The sequence below is a fragment of the Anolis carolinensis genome, chromosome 3 (genome assembly GCF_035594765.1).
Source record: "Anolis carolinensis isolate JA03-04 chromosome 3, rAnoCar3.1.pri, whole genome shotgun sequence".
NCBI classification, from domain to species: Eukaryota; Metazoa; Chordata; class Lepidosauria; order Squamata; family Dactyloidae; genus Anolis; species Anolis carolinensis.
In genome coordinates this window covers 19,318,263-19,335,043 of record NC_085843.1, presented here as the reverse complement: position 1 = coordinate 19,335,043, position 16,781 = coordinate 19,318,263, and the positions used below count along the sequence as shown (strand labels likewise).

Genomic DNA, 16,781 nt, shown 5'->3' with positions numbered 1-16,781 from the left:
CAGCAGCTGGAGGTGATAGGGTTGAAGAGGACAAAGGGAGTTCACTGATGGGCTCACATGACAACTGCATTAAAAATAGGATAGTCATGACCTCAAAACATAAACAATGTACGTGTAATATGTCCTAGCCTAGCCGATATTGTGTATTAGAAATAAAAATATATTAATATGCTGTGCCCAAGGAGACAATGACAAAACCCGCTTGTGCAAGTAAAGAGTATGCAACTTTAATTCCAACAGCAACAATTCAACATAACAGAAACAGAACTCTTCTAGGTATGTCTACATTTTAATTAAATTACTCTTTACTTTCCTCTTGACAGCTGTCATTTCAACACTTTTCACAAATAATAAAGCTTGTCAGCAAGTTCCAAACTTGGTTCTCTGTGGATACTTTGGCCCACCAAAAAAGTCAGTTTGCTGGCATATTGGCAGGGGGCCGGGACTCGGATTAGGCCCTAGAGAACAAATGGAAAGAACAGAGATCTTGCCATTTCTGAAGACAGGGAGTTACTTCCAAGAAGTTTTAAACAATCTTTATAATTTTATTAAAATATTTATATCTCACCCTGTATCTAAGGATTTCAAGGCAGAAAGAAATGAAAGCACCTTAATACAGCAAACAAGAATGTAAATGAACTAAATGCGCATTAAAAGCATCTTAAGTTAAAACAAGCAAGTTTAAACCAGTCAGAACAGTTCAATTAGGCCCCAAAAGCTTGAGTAAAAAGCCATGTTGGAATTACACCAATTTTGAAATCTATTGGACATCTAAGGGGTATTTCACAACTGTGATGTCCATAGAAGAGAAGGACCCTTTCTGTATTACCCAGACAAATGGCATACAGAGGACTTCTCCAGATCTTGAGCAGACATATACAGGGAGATGTATTCCTTTACGTATGAAATACCAGTCCATGAATTCTTTGCCAAGTGATAATTAGTTATTTTAATAGTCCAAGATGAGCAATAACAACAAAAAGTTATTGGGTCTTTGGTGAACCATATTTTTGACATAGAGTGCCATAAAATGTGCAGGTTTAAAGAAAGCACTACTCTGTTTGAGTTTAAAGAGCACCGTTTCCTAATCTGGCAGCCTGAAAATGTGATGGACTACAACCCTATCATCTCTAATCATCATGCACGGGCTGGGATGATGGGACCTAGGATGATGTCATTACTAGTATTATTATTTGAAACACAACAAGATGACACCACAGAAGACACTCTGCTGGCTGTTGTATTGCATCACATGCCGGACACTTCCCAAGTGTCTAGGACTGTGTGATGTATCAGCGAATAATGTGTGCAGATCCTAGTAAAGTGGCCTTCTGCAGCTGGCAGGTGGTAATTTTGTCAGCACCAATTGTGTTTAAGTGCAGGCCAAGGTCTTTAGGCACTGCACCCAGTGTGCCGATCACCACTGGGACCACCTTGACTGGCTTGTGCCAGTCTTTGTAATTTGATCTTTAAATCCTCATATCGTGTCAGCTTTTCCAGATGTTTCTCCCCAATCCTGCTGTCACCTAGGATTGCAATATCGACAATCCATACTTTTTATTAACATGATCGTGAGGTCAGGAGTATTACTATCATCATCATCATCACCACCACCACCTTTGTTTTTCTCTCCTAAAAGAGACTCCAAAGCTGCCAGACAGACACAGGATGGGATAGGGTATAAACAGCCATTTCTTTCTAGAACTGTCAGGTGTTCCTTATTTGAGAGTTTGAAACCTTTTCTTTTTGCAATGACTGAGCAAGTTATTTTAAAAATCACGTATCTTTGCATAAGGCGTTTATGAATGTGGACAATATGTTAATTTTTACAGAGAAATGCATGGCTAAATTAATTGAAATCAATACTTTAATTTGATATATAGGTAGACAACAAGCTTGATTATCAACCCTGCATGCTGTTTTGAGACTTGGCAACCACTATTCCTTTCAGATATGGTAGAATCACAGAGCTGGAATCAACCCCAAGAAAGAGAAATCTAATCTAAACCCTCTGATTATATTGGTTATACTCAATTCACTGATATTAGGTTTAATTTGATGATAGATTTTTAACACTGTATTCATATGTGGGGTCTTGTTGGGATTGTATGCCAATATTTATCTGTTTTTTTGAAGGCATTGAATGTATACCATTGTTTGTTGGAATGCGTCCTGATCCCTTCAGGGAGATAGGGTGGAATAGAAATAAAGGTTTATTATTTATTTATTATTATCTGCCATGCAAGAATTTATCAGACAAAAGCACTCTTGAGAGATGACCCAGCCAAGATGGGTGAATGGGCAGTGACCACGAGCAATACTGACTGTATATCTGACTATGTTACTTACAGTCCAGTTGAAGTACAGATGGCACAATTTGTATGTGAGGCGCTGCATATGGTCTGGCTTTAATCCATTGTCGTCATAGATTACATTGTAATAGGTAGGATTCACGCTACCTTGTCGAGCATTTTGACTTACAAGAAAAAAGTCATACCTTTACAGAAAGATTAGAATTAGTACCAGGAGAAATTGTAGTATGACTACATTAAAAATGACAGCAATATTCATTAGAAGATCTCTATTACAATAAGTATATGCTAATTTACAAAGGGCAACCATACTTTCCTAAGGCATGTAAAGTAATAATTAATGCATACATTTGCATTCCACTACTTTGAATTATTTTCTTGTGTCATACACAGCTGGGTCTAGCACATGGCTTGACCTGCCTTCATACAGCCTGGGCATCCTGCCCTGTCCATCTTGCGAATTAAAAGGAACCTAATATGAACCCTGTTGTCCAATCCAGGAGGGATAGATAATAAGGAAAGCACTGTTGAAAGCAGTTGTTGTGAACTGACTTATGGCGATTTTAAAGCGAACGTATCATGGGGCTTTCTTGGCAAAAAGAGTTTGCCTTTGCCTTTGTCTGAGTCTACAAGAATGTGACTTGCCCAATATCATCTACAGATTCCCATGACCTAATGGTAATTCAAACTCTAATCTCTAAAATCATAGTCTAAAACAGGAACCACTGTCCTCGGAAGTAGAGAACAATGCAAAGAAAGCCTTATGAAGGTAAAGTAACAAGAGATAGTTAAAGCGATTAGTCCATTTCCCCTACTTACATATGTCTTGCTCACATTTAGGATGTAAACTGATATTTCTGACTTCACTTCCTTTTTTCCTGTCAGCTCTCTTCAAGCTCTCTTGAGAATATATCCTTAGTATGCTGTCTCAAACCAATTTCCTACTCTTAACTGAAGTTCTTATAATGTACTTTTCCCCCTCCTGAGCCAGTCTCTCTGTTCTTTAATCAGACCTCCCATGCAGCCCCTGCAATCACTTCTGAAAATGCTTGCTTAGCAAAGTTACAATCCCCCCATTCAACTGATATGTAGCTGTTCTCCACTGGCTTTGATCTTATGCCAACATATACTTGCCATTCAGGTCGAGTGGCCTCTGTGTCAATAACTGTCCCAACAGGAGGATTTTGCAGGTTCCTGTTGGCTTCAGTGAAGAAGCGACAAAGGGTTTGCTTCCTGACTATAACCACAGACAGTTTGGGTCTTCTGAGATGAAAGTGAAGAAATAAAGGGAGTAAGTAATTGGATCGCTAAGCTCTCATTTTTCACTATCACTGCTAAGCAGGAGTTGCTTAGAAAGTGGAAATATTGATTTCAATAACCCTGATTGATTTATGGCCTTTAGAATAAGGATGGGATCTAAAATAGCATTTCATAAACACAAGAGTGGCCTGAGGCAAATATAATGCTGCCCAATCATTTCACCAGTTCTTGAAAATCCCTTTTCTTGTGCATTTATGTTTTGCCCTCTTCTCAGCCTACACCACATTGCATTTTCAGAGCTATGTTTCCTGCTATTTCAGCACCCAAAGCATCACTAATCATTAGCTCCAACTAGTTAGCTCCAAAGCACCCTATGCCTTGAGGGATGACGTACCTTGTGGTTTGATAGAAGCTAGTGAAAATATTAATGCAAATCATGGATTGTTCTGAAAATTGACAGGGGCAGAAGAACAATTTGTTATTAGAATATTAGCAGGGTGTCTGTTTTTACTGCTTTATTTTTGAATAGTGCCATGTACACTGATGGTGATTTCATCATTGTAGGTGATCCCTCATGGCCGAATATGATTGCCTTCCAATCATAGGTTCTGGATCTGTAGGTGACTGTAAAGACCTATTCCGAATCTGCATGTTCTTTCACAGTGAGAACACCAATTTCCAGATGGAGGGCAGTCCTGACAAGGGTTGGTTTGACATGCCTTCCTCTTGATACATTTCTCCCATTTGCCCTCCATGTCTGCCTCTTCGAATTCCAAAGCACTGTTGGCAACAGCTGACCTCCAGTTAGAATGCTTAAAGGCCAGGGCTTCCCAGTTCTCAGTGTCTATGCCACAGTTTTGAAGGTTGGCTTTAGGCCCATCTTTACACCTTTGCTGTCCATCAATATTCCATTTTCTGTTCTTGAGTTGCCAGTAGAGTAACTGTTTTGGGAGACAATGATCAGGCATTCAGACAACATGGCCAGTCCAGCAAAGTTGATAACTGAGGATCATGGCTTCAGTGCTTGTAGTCTTTGCTTCTTCCAGAACACTGACATTTGTCTGTCTGGTTTTGATTTTCAGGATTTTTCAGAGGAAATGTTGATGGAATCATTCCAGAGGGTGAATGACGTCTGTAGATGGTCCACATTTCGCAGGCTTATAACAGAGTTGGGAGGACAATCTATATATATAAAAGAGTGATGGCATCACGGCGACTCACAAAACAACAAAAGTACAGGCCCCGCAACTTCGAAATTTGACAACACAGCCCATCATCCATGCCTCCAGGTTGATACAACAAAAAGAAAAGAAAAACAAAGTCCTAATTAGAGGGAGAGCAATAATTGTTTTTATCCAATTGCTGCCAGTTTAGAGGGCTAATCTCAGCCCACTTCGTCTCCTAGCAACCAACTCCTAGCAAGCCAGGGGACAGCCAGGGTTCAGTTAGGGGACAGGCAGACTTAGGCTATCTAATTTGCACTGGATTATATGGCAGTGTAGACTCAAGGCCCTTCCACACAGCTATATAAACCCATTTATAATCTTACATTATCTGCTTTGCACTGGATTATCTTGACTCCACACTGCCATATAATCCACTTCAGTGTGCATTTTATACAGCTGTGAAGAAGGGTCCTCATATAATCCAGTTCTAAGCAGATAATATAAGATTATCAATAAACAGTAGACTCTCACTTATCCAACATAAACAGGCCGGCAGGATAAGTGAATATGTTGGATAATAAGAAGGGATTAAGGAAAAGCTGGTTAAACATCAAATTAGGTAATCGTTATACAAATTAAGCACCAAAACATCATATTATACAACAAATTTGACAGAAAAAGTAGTTTCATGCGCAGTAATGCTATGTAGTAATTACAGTAGAGTCTCACTTATCCAACACTCGCTTATCCAATGTTCTGGATTATTCAATGCATTTTTGTAGTCAATGTTTTCAATATATCGTGATATTTTGGTGCTAAATTCATAAATACAGTAATTACTACATAGCATTACTGTGTATTGAACTACTTTTTCTGCCAAATTTGTTGTCTAACATGATATTTTGGTGCTTCATTTGTAAAATCATAACCTAATTTGATGTTTAATAGGCTTTTCCTTAATGCCTTAATTGCAGCATTCATACTTGCCTCCAACAGAAAAAAAAACAATCAGAAACATTGTATATTCACAACCTTTAGGAAATAATATCCCATGATGGCGCAGCGTGTTAAAGCGCTGAGCTGCTGAACTTCTGGACTGAAAGGCCACAGGTTTGAATTGGGGGAGCGGAGAGAGCCCCACTGTTAGCCCCAACTTCTGCCAACCCAGAAGTTCAAAAACCTGCAAATGTGAGTGCATCAATAGGTACTGCTCTGGCGGGAAGGTAACGCCGCTCCATGCAGTCATCCCACATGACCTTGGAGGAGTCTATGGACAACGCCGGCTCTTTGGCTTAGAAATGGAGATAAGCACCAACCCCCAGAGTCAGACATGACTGGGCTTAATGTCAGGGGAAAACGTTTACCCTTTACCTTAACTACCACCAATTCCTCAATACTTTATTTCCCATACCACCATACTTCGCCACAGCAACGCGTGGCCGGGTACAGCTAGTAGCTCTATAAACAAGCATCTTGGTATCCCTATGAACATCCTGATCCTCAAAACACTCTCTGCTTCATCCATGCTTTGCTGTTGTAGGATTTGTGAGAGGACTTCTTTGGAGCTGTGATTAAGGAGCTTTGGAGCTACGGTTAAGGAGGTAATGGTAGTGCTACTTCCAGTGTCGTGTGATTGGGGTTTTTTTTTGTCCTTCAGAAATTTAGTTCCATCTGATGAATGTAGAGAATTTATGCCATGATTTGTTGGGCCATAGATTATTTCTGCAGCGTTAAAGAATCCCCGCACATCATGGACATCTGCGAGGTGTTGGATTTCTTCAGACTTTTTTGTCCAGCAGATGTTTTTGAGTTCTCTAGCCCTTCTTTGGACCTCAGCTTTTACACTAGCGTAGATCTTTTTCTCAACAGCACAGTTGGGGTCTCTGCCATATTTGGAAGGCTTTCCTTTTCTTATTGATTAACTGTTGGATCCTGTTATCATTTTCATCAAATCAGTCTTCATGTTTCTTAGTTTGATATCCAATGGTTTGTTCACAAGCTGTAATGATAGAGGTCTTCCATTTATTCCAGTGTTCCTCGACATTTTCAGGATGTTCAATGGGTAGATGATCCTTGAGTGTTATTTGGAGAAAGGTTCATTTAGAGGGTTCTTGAAGGTGTTAATTTTACATCTTAGATGGCACTATATAAATACATGGTAAAGGGGGAAAGGAGGGGAAGAAAGAAGGAATGATGCAAGAGAGGGAAGAAAGGAAAGTAAGGGAAGAAAAAAGGAAAAAAAGAAGAGGGAGAAAGCTACAGGAGAGTGCTATATATCGTAACTATAACAATAGAAAAGGTTTCAAACCACCTTTCTGGTCTCTTAATCCTGTCTTTGATGAGGTACACATTGGAGAAATACATTGGAAGAGTCCCATAAAGTTTGAACTGAAGATAAGATAAATAGCAGGGTGGAATTTATTTACCTGAAACCACCACTGCATTCATTAAGAACACTCAGTAACTGTGGGACCTCATAGTCCACCACCATCCTCAGCTGCCCATTTCCTATGCCATCGCGGTATACAATTACCCGTGCAGGCAGCTCTCCATTACACGTTTGCCATTTGTTGATAGCACCTACAGAAACGTAAGGAAATACAGAACAGAATCATATGAATGGTTCCATAAGGGAACAACAATAGAGAAAACCTACCTGAGATCCTAGCAGAAAAAGTAACTGAGAAACTAAGTATTGCTCTCAGTTTTGGACACCTTGAATAACTAGCTGTAGAACTTGGCAATCACTTGTAAACAGTTACAGAAATGCATCATTTATTTATTTAATTATATTTAAATGTATATATTACTAGCGTATATACTTGGCATTGTCAGAGTTTGCATTTTCTTTGTGGCTCTTTCCTTATATCCTGTGTTTCCCTCACACAGTTTCTCCCTATCTCTTCTTTCTGCCTTTATTTACCTTATATATCTTCCCCACTCTTCTTTCTTTCTTTTCCCTTTTCTTCCCTCCCTTCCATCGTCCCTTCTTTCCTCCTTCCCTTTTATTTTCTTACTTCCCTTCATACCTTTCCTCTTTTCCTTTCCCTCCCTCCCTTTTCTTTTTTTACTTCCTTTCTTTTACCTAGCCCACTTTCCTTCCCCTCTTATTCTTTTCTTTCTTTCCTCTCTCTCTCTTCCTCATACACATTTCCTGCTTTCCATAGATACTATGGCTATCTGCCTTGGGGGTCTGATGCTTCAAATAGAACAGCAGCATAGGGCACTAATAAATCAAGGAATTATAGACCTAGACATGGTAAATAATTTAGCTTTCAAACTCTGTCAGCCACCAGTGAACCAGAGGCAAAAACAGAAACATTGGCAACCTGAGCTACATATATGCCAGGAGAAGGACACCTTGTATTGGCAAACATGTTTCTGAAATACATCAACACCTAAGATTGCTACTGTCTTGTTCAAAACTAGTCAATGTTATGAATAATTCACACAATCAAATTCTTAACTGCAAAGTGTACTTCATTAATGCATACAATATTCCTACCTTCCATGCAGACCTTTAAACAATCTGCAGTCATGGTTCCTGCTTTTTGTATTACGCAGTGCGAGTACCATCTAATTGTGAAAGGGAAGAAAAATTGTTACAAAGCTATTATACAGTTATAACGATAAAGAGCCGTGGTGGTGCAATGAGTTAAAACCTTGTGCCAGCTAAACTGCTGACCTGAAGGTTGCCAGTTTGAATCTGTGAAACAAAGTGAGCTCCCGTCTGTCAGCTCTAGCTTGTGGGGACATTAGAGAAGCTGAGCGTCCCCTGGGCAACATCTCTGTAGACGGTCAATTCCCTCACACCAGAAGCAACTTGCAGTATGTTCTCAAGGTGCTTATGACACAATAAAAAAGTTATAATTATACAGGTTTATAAGAGTCGCTCTAAGGTCTGTACTTGAGAGAGCCAGTAAGGTATACTGGTTTGAGCACTGGATTATGAATCTGGAGACCAGGGTTTGAATAGATACCCACTGGACAAGTCACAGTCAGCCTCAGAGGAAAGAAAAGTCAAAGACTTGGAATAAATATTTCCAGGAAATCCCTATGATAGTCACCTATAACTGGAAATGACTTGACGGCATACAACAACAAATACAAAACATATTATACTCTCTATGCTACTCTTCTATTACTGCTGCTGTCAATGAGGTTCTGTATATTCTCTACATAAGGCCTGTCCAAACTGAGGTCATGGACTGCATGAGAGTTAGAATGGCTATGAATGTGGCCCAACACAAAACAGTAAGTTTACTTAAAACATTATGAGATTTTTTTGGGGGGAGGGGGTTGTAACTTGAATGTGCAGTTCTCAAGTGCAAACTTAGCAGACAATAATGGAATAGAATGGAAAAATCAAGGTATGTTATGCCTACAAACAGCAGAATGCGATCTGTAATTTGCATTATATTGCAAACAGTTCAGTCAGAAGACCTGCTCAATGATTTTAAAAGACCCATGAATGGGATAGCGCATAACTAAGATTATTATGTGAGGACTTTTTGGGGGGCAGATACCACAAAAATTATGGACAAACTCACCTCTTTTTTTTTTTTTTTTTGCTCATCTGTTATTGTTAGTGTACTTTATGTGTGGTCCACAAAAAAAATTCTTCTTCCAATGTGGCCCAGGAAAGTCAAAAGGTTGGACATCCCTGCTCTACATTATCCACAGTAGCTATTTTCAACCTGGGGTCTCTAATGCATAATAAATTATAACTCCCACCACTCCTAGCTAGCACACCTAATGAAAGCCATCAGACAGGAAGAAGTCCTTCAGATAATTTTTTTCCAGGCCTCCTTAAAGCTCGGGTTCCATCATCTGCTAATTTCTGTATTTAAAACCTACAGCTAAATTGATTCAAAACAATAACCTTCACATTCTTGGGGAAACAAATGGGAAATGAATGGTAATGCAAGGAATGCTTTGTTTCATCTCCATAACAACCATAAAAGTAGTGGCATACTGACGTTCGTCAGCACACTAATAAAGCTTTGCGCAGTAATGTTGGATCGGCATCTTCACATTACACAGCATTCAGCTGCCACTGCAACACCTGACTTGAATATAGATCTTCTGAAAGGTTCAATTTATTATGGAAAAATCTTACCTAGTTATTGAGGCATTCGTGCTGGCCACAAATCCAACAACTGAGGTTCCTTTGGCCACAGCATCTTTGTTGACATCAATGCCAACCACCATGAGTGATTTTAGCTGTTAGAAAATAGAAAACTGAATTAGCAGCTAAGCAGAAGTCATGATTTCACTAGAGATGTGGCAAAACCTAGGATCCAATATTAGCAGTTGAACAGCAATAGCTGAGAAGCAACCTGGGACATGTTTCTAGGATTATGTGACATAAATGCTGTATGCACTGAGGGATACGCATGGCATAGGAGAACATAGTTGTTCATAGAGGAGAAGGTCATTAATGGCTAATAGTTGCAATGACTAAATGGCAGTACCAATACTGTAGAAGTATGTTTCTTAAGGCCAGAGGAACATGAGCATGATGGTGCAATGGCGCTATGTTCTGCCTCTGAGCTTCAGATGTTCAACGGTATGCTGGATATCTGAAGATTGAGTTTGATCAGAACCAACGTGGTTCTTATATTCTGATTAAAAGAGGATTGCCAACAATTGTTGAGGGTATATAATGTTGCCTTCTTTATATATCACACAACTACTCATGAATTCTACTTACTGAATTCTACTTCCTTATAAGACCTGTTTAATTGAACCATTCTCTCGTGAGCAGATGTGCTGGACCTCCATACAGAGTTAAGAATTCTGAGAGCTTAGAGAAGGCAGTTAATATTAATATTAAATAGCTTTAAATGTCAAACAATATGCCCACAGTGACTGTCTGCACCTGCTTTAAGTTTATTTATTTACTTTATTTGCACACTGCCTTTCTCACCCCGAAGGGGACTCAAGGCAGAGTTGAAAGGGCGGAAAAACAGGAGATTTACTCACAGGTATCTCAACTGCCCATAGCTCTCCTCCAAGCTTACAGGCGATCTGCAGAGCCATTTTTGTGGCCACGCTCATCATCATCCTTTGCTTGCTCAAGGTACGAGCAAGCACACATTGACTAGGTATCGGCTGCTCAAGACTCACAAACTTCTTTACAGAATCATAACAGTCCTTCTGATCCGAGGGCAGGACACACAGCACCTACAAATAGGCAACAGGACATGTATAACCAGCTATAACCAGTCAGATGTATATTAAGTGATAAAGAAGACTTACATAATCCACTACCCACCACTCTGAAACCCTGCAGAGTATCACAAAGTGACTATGCAGCTGTCTTTAATATGTAGATTTTATTCAAGTCCTGGGGGTCTACCTTTACTCCTGCCATGTAGTTTGGTTGTTGCATGTCTGCAAGTCATTACTGACTTATGGAGACTCTAAGGCAAGCAAACCATCATGGGGTTTTCCTGGCAAGGTTTGCCTTTGCCCTTCTCCGAAGTTAAAAGACTGTGGCTTTCCCAAGATTATCCAGTGAATTTCCATGGCTGATCAGGGATTCAAATCCTGGTCCTGAAGGTCATAGTCCAACAGTCAAACCACTACACCGCACGATTCTTGGAAAAGTAACTTTGTATGGGAAGAATACAATTGCTTTAATTTCTAATTTACAAGCTGTGAATGCTAAAAATGCACCACAAGATAGAAGTATAAGCAATGAACTATTAAGAATTCCAATTTTTTGTTAAAAAATATTTTGGGGGAAAAAATCATTGAACTAGTGGTTCTCAGCCTGTGGGTTCTCAGGTGTTTTGGCCTGCAGAAATACCAGCAGGTTCACCAGCTGTTAGGATTTTTGGGAGCTGAAGGCCAAATATCTGGGGACCCACAGGTTGAGAACCACTGCACTAAACAGAGACAGAGTGGAACAAAAAGATTGCATGGCAGGCAAAATCGGATCACTGAATATGGAATATATGGAGAGAATAAAAAAATGTGGGAGGAGGGGAATAAGAGTGCCTAGAATATTGAATAAAAGTCTCTCACACAACTGATTTTAGCATGTAATCCCCCTTAGTAAACATCTTTAAAAACAGGATACATCTTAAGAATCACATACAGTAGAGTCTCACATATCCAACATAAATGGGCTGACAGAACGTTGGATAAGCAAATATGTTGGATAATAAGGAGGGATTAAGGAAAAGCCTATTAAACATCAAATTAGGTTATGATTTTAAAAATTAAGCACCAAAACATCATGTTATACAGCAAATTTGACAGAAAAAGTAGTTCAATACGCAGTAATGATATGTAGTAATTACTGTATTTACAAATTTAGCACCAAAATATCGCTATGTATTGAAAACTTTGACTATAAAAATGCATTGGATAATCCAGAATGTTGGATAAGCGAATGTTGGATAAGAGACTCTACTGTATATATGTGTGTATATGTGTATCTACCCAGCATTGCTTGGGTGTTGGGAGGGGCCGTTGCCCCCTTTTTATCCCTTCTTTTTCTTTCTCTCCCTTCATGCCTTTTTATCTTTCCTGTCTTCCTTCCTTCACTCCTTTATTCCCCTTCCCCCTTCCCTTTTCTCCCCTTTCCAGATCTGAGACTATCTTTGTGGCTCTTTTCTTCCTCACTTTCCCTCATACACATTACATTTCTTTCTCAATAATATCACAGAGGGTCACTTTATCTAGCAACCACCAACCCAGTGACATCACAATGGGCCACCTAGTTGTCATTTAGCAACAGCCTTTGTAGTACAGACATACATGCTTTGTCTTTCATAAATATAAAGCTTTTTTTGTTGGTGATGGTGTTGATATTCGTGTGTGTTTTAAAACTAAAGAGATACCATACGTTTTGTTGCAAATCTACTTATTCTATGTATTTATCACAGAGTATATATAGCTCTTGATACATTAGCAGGAAGTGGACAAAGGCAGCTACCTCATACAAAGGCACTTGGGCATTTGCTTACAAGATAGACACCCAGAAGGCCATGTTAGCTGTGTGCCTGTTTGTACATGGCATGTGCATTAGAGCAACTCAAAGGAAAGCTATTCAAAGCTTTTGAACATCAGATGGTGACAGGCTTCCTTTAAACATTTTTTTAAAAATCAATGCTTATCAAGCCTGCATACATACCAACTGTTGTTCAGGATTCACATTCTGTTGCAGGACTCGCACAAAGGCCAGGGGGCTATCTGGTACTTGAACACTGCAGACAAAAAATAAAATAAAAATCAGAATACATTGCAGACTGGTTAACCTTGCAAGAGGCAGCCTGAAATACATCCCTCAGAACATAGCACACTGTTGACTTGCCAAGGAGATAAAGCTCAATTTAAGACAAAAATCACCTGTATATTCTGAACACATCTGTTATTGCTGCAGGGATTGATGTGCAAAACAATGACTTTACAATGGTGTAAAAAGTAAGGGTGGAAAAGTAGGTTGTGAAACAACACTGTACACATGGGACCAAGTTAAATGTTATAAAATAGTGAGTTTTGTGGGAGTGGGAAACCCCTTGCAATCACAGTAATGTAATAGTTTTATGATGACTTTTAATCAACAATAATTTTAGAATCAACATATTTTTAAAGAAGCTCTTGGAAGAGCAGGATGGCATATAATTTTGCAAGAAAGCTCAATACTGCATGTGTTGACAGTAATGCATTATCAGCTTCCCACTGGCAAGCAGTAATCACCAACAGCAATTTCAGGCTGTTACTACACATACAACAGATGTACAATATCATGAAAGGCAGGAGAAACAGCTCTAATATGTAGCAAAATGTACAGACATTGTTTACAAATAGTAACTGATAGGGTAAAATAGCAACAAGAGAAAAGAGAGTTTTGGTTTGCTTATGAGATATAACACTACATATAGATGAATAACTGTTGTATGAGTTAACTGAAAGAGAGTGGATATCAAGCTTATTTTGGCTTGGGTACCTATGGAGGTTCGGAAGATTAGGGAAATACTGACTGAGCAAAGGCCAACATTTTATGAAAACTGGTGGGGAATTTACAGCCAGAAATGATGGAAGATTGAGTACCTCTACTCATTTGATACTAGCAAGGGAAAGAAAGTAACCAAGGAAATGACATTTAGAGCTATCATAGAATCATAGAGTTGGAAGAGACCTCATGAGCCATCCAGTCCAACCCCAAGAAGCAATATGAAGACCTGAGACTAAGAGGCAGTAAGCAATCAACAAAAGGATCAGAGCTGAAATTACTAAAGAAAGCAAGTTTAAAAAAAGATTTGTCCCAGAGGAACCAAAAGAAACACTGTTAGGAGTCACCTTCAGGAGAGTGGGTGAATCCAAACAGGGCTATAGTTTCGAATGCTTCAGCAACTTCAGGGTGGATGCAGTCACCCTGTTTCATGATAAATCGATTGAGCTAATTACATTTTATTAGTATCAGTATTTTAATCTTTGCTCCATGTTTTTATTTATTTTTTTGGCCTTTGTTTTAACTACATGTTTTAACTATGTTGCATCCACCCTCAAATTGTGAGGAGGGGTGAGTAACAAATTGTTGTTGTTGTTGTCGACATCATCATCACTATTTCTCAAAAAAATGCCTTTTCCAGCTTCTATTTCATTCAGTTTTTAAAAACTTAAAAAGTGTTCAGAGATATGGATAATCTTGTGTGATCATTCTGTGGGTGTTAACTGTTCATAAAATCATTGAATCATAGAGTTGGAAGATACCACATACTGTCCAACCACCTGCCATGCAGGAAAATGCAATCAAAGCACCTCCAACAGATGGCCATCCAGCCTCTTCTTAAAAACATCCAGAAAAGGAGACTCCACCACATCCTTAGGCAATTACACTGTCAAACAGTGCTCACTGTCAGGATGTCTTTAGAAACCTGTGGTCATTTTGGGCACCCTACTCTGGACACATTCTAGCTTGTCAATATCCCTTATGGATTGTGGTGCCCAAAAATAATGAGATCTGATCAAAATAGAGTTGGACTATGATTTCTCTGGACTGAGATGCTATACTCCTAATTGATGCAGGCTAGAATCACATTGTCTTTTTTAGCTGCTGCATCACTTCGTTGGCTCATGCTGACCTCTCCCTCTATAATTAAATGGGACATCCAAGGTGTGCAATGCCTTAGCAGCCAGGGGGAATTGCTTTTGTTTAGAATAAGGATGTTCTTTCCTACCATTTTATTTTTAAATGCTTTAAAAAGCTTTGGAAGTTTTATATAACACAAGCCAAGATAATTCTTGTCAGATATAAGTAGCACTGCCCCCAACAGATCTTGCTGCCAAATAAAACTGTATATACTGGTTGACTCAGAAGCAGCTTTGCCATAGTTCTTGCTGTAGTTGTCATCAGAAAGAATTGCTGCAGCAAGTAATGTGTATGCGTGGATGTGGAAACAAGAAGAAGCACCGAAAATGGGAGAAAAGATAGTAAAAGTAGCTGAAATAGTGGAAATGGGATATATTGACATCGTCAGATAAAACAACCTTCAATATTCAAAAAAGACTGGGAACCCTTCAAAAAGTTTCCTGGAAGAAATGAAAAATCCAACATGGGGATTTCATTTTTAAAATGTTAATATTGCATATTATATCTCACACAATAAACTAAGTAATATTGAAACAAAAAAAATCTTGTGCATATGAAAGGATATATAAAAATGCGACAGTACATTTCAATATTATTAAAAGCGAAAAAAGAAGCAGTTTGCCATCAATGAAACTGTTTTTCTCCTGAACTCAGAAGGTATGCATTCTGCCTCACCCTCTCACTGGAAAGGAAAGATGGGGGAATGAGCCAGCAAATGATGGTATTTGAATGGGAAATAAGGAGGCAATGCTCAAGGCTGTAGCCAAGGGGGAAGGAGGGTTAGGCTTTTTTAAAACCTGGCTTACTCATGAATTTTAACTGATTAACGGTTCTGGCCCAATCTATTTGTCCAAACGTATGTCCTCCTATGAGCCAGGAAGATCTCTAAGGTCATCTAGTGAGGCCCTGCTCTCGGTCCCGCCTGCCTCGCAAGCACGGCTGGTGGGGACGAGGGACAGGGCCTTTTAGATCGTGGCTCCTCGGTTGTGGAACACCCTCCCCAGAGATATACAAGCCCCAACCCTTTTGAGTTTTAGAAAAGCCCTGAAAACATGGCTATGTGCCCAGGCTTTCAAAGATTAAATGATAAAGACGACCCGGACTGATTTACGGCTACAGCACGAGGATTTTGGATGAATGGATTTTTAGCCATATGTTTTATATTTTTATATTGTTTTAATTGTATTTTCATTGCTATGTTAATTATGTTTGGGCATCGAATTGTTGCCAATTGTGTACGCCGCCCTGAGTCCCTTCGGGTGAGAAGGGCGGGATATACATGTTGGAAATAAGTAAATAAATAAACTAAATCCCCATGACTGTCCACTGAAGTTTATCTGTCTTGAGTGTCCACTGAAGCTTATTGATGGACCTTGATTTCTAAATTACTCTACATTATGGAACTACTCTTCATGATTTGCTAAAAAAGTTTCAAACTACCCCCCCCCCCCCCCCCCCCCGCATTTTGTTTTTCTGGCTATGGTCCTGGCGATGCTTCTGTTTCCGCAGAATGGATCACATTATATGGAGGGCTGCAGGGGGTTGGACTAGATGTCCCTAGTGTTCTCTTTCAGTTCTAAGATTATATGAAAACATGGGCAATGTGAGAATGAAGGGAGAAAGGAAGCTGCAAATGAAAACACATGGCAGTGGAACTCTTTCCCCCGGACTGTGGCGGAGGCTCCTTCTTTGGAGGTTTTTAAGCAGAAGCTGGATGGCCATCTGTCGGGGGTGCTTTGAAAGCGATTTCCTGTTTTTTGACAGGAGGTTGGACTGGATGGACCATGAGGTCTCTCCCAACTCTATGATTCTATGTAGGAGAGCAAAAATCAGCAGCAATGATTAACAATGTGGGGAAACAGAACACCCTATAAGAAGAAAAAGATTTTAAATGGTCAGTGCTTTAGAAAAGCCACTGGCATAAAGAGGTCATGC

At 39.5% G+C, this 16,781-nt stretch overlaps 1 protein-coding gene across 3 annotated transcripts in view; it reads right to left on the bottom strand.

Annotated features, from left to right (window-relative positions):
* Nucleotides 1-202: 202 nt before the first annotated feature.
* Nucleotides 203-16,781, bottom strand: part of piwil4 (piwi like RNA-mediated gene silencing 4) — a 58,851-nt gene continuing 42,272 nt past the window's right edge. For all 3 annotated transcript variants that reach the window (XM_003219341.4, XM_062974558.1, XM_062974559.1), the window contains exons 14-21: nt 12,885-12,957; nt 10,724-10,924; nt 9,858-9,961; nt 8,244-8,314; nt 7,165-7,318; nt 3,447-3,575; nt 2,350-2,497; nt 203-458 (exon numbers count right to left, since the gene is read on the bottom strand). In XM_003219341.4, coding sequence (XP_003219389.2) covers nt 342-458; nt 2,350-2,497; nt 3,447-3,575; nt 7,165-7,318; nt 8,244-8,314; nt 9,858-9,961; nt 10,724-10,924; nt 12,885-12,957 — 997 coding nt within the window. In that variant the 3' untranslated portion in view covers nt 203-341. The remainder of the gene's footprint in view (nt 459-2,349; nt 2,498-3,446; nt 3,576-7,164; nt 7,319-8,243; nt 8,315-9,857; nt 9,962-10,723; nt 10,925-12,884; nt 12,958-16,781) is intronic.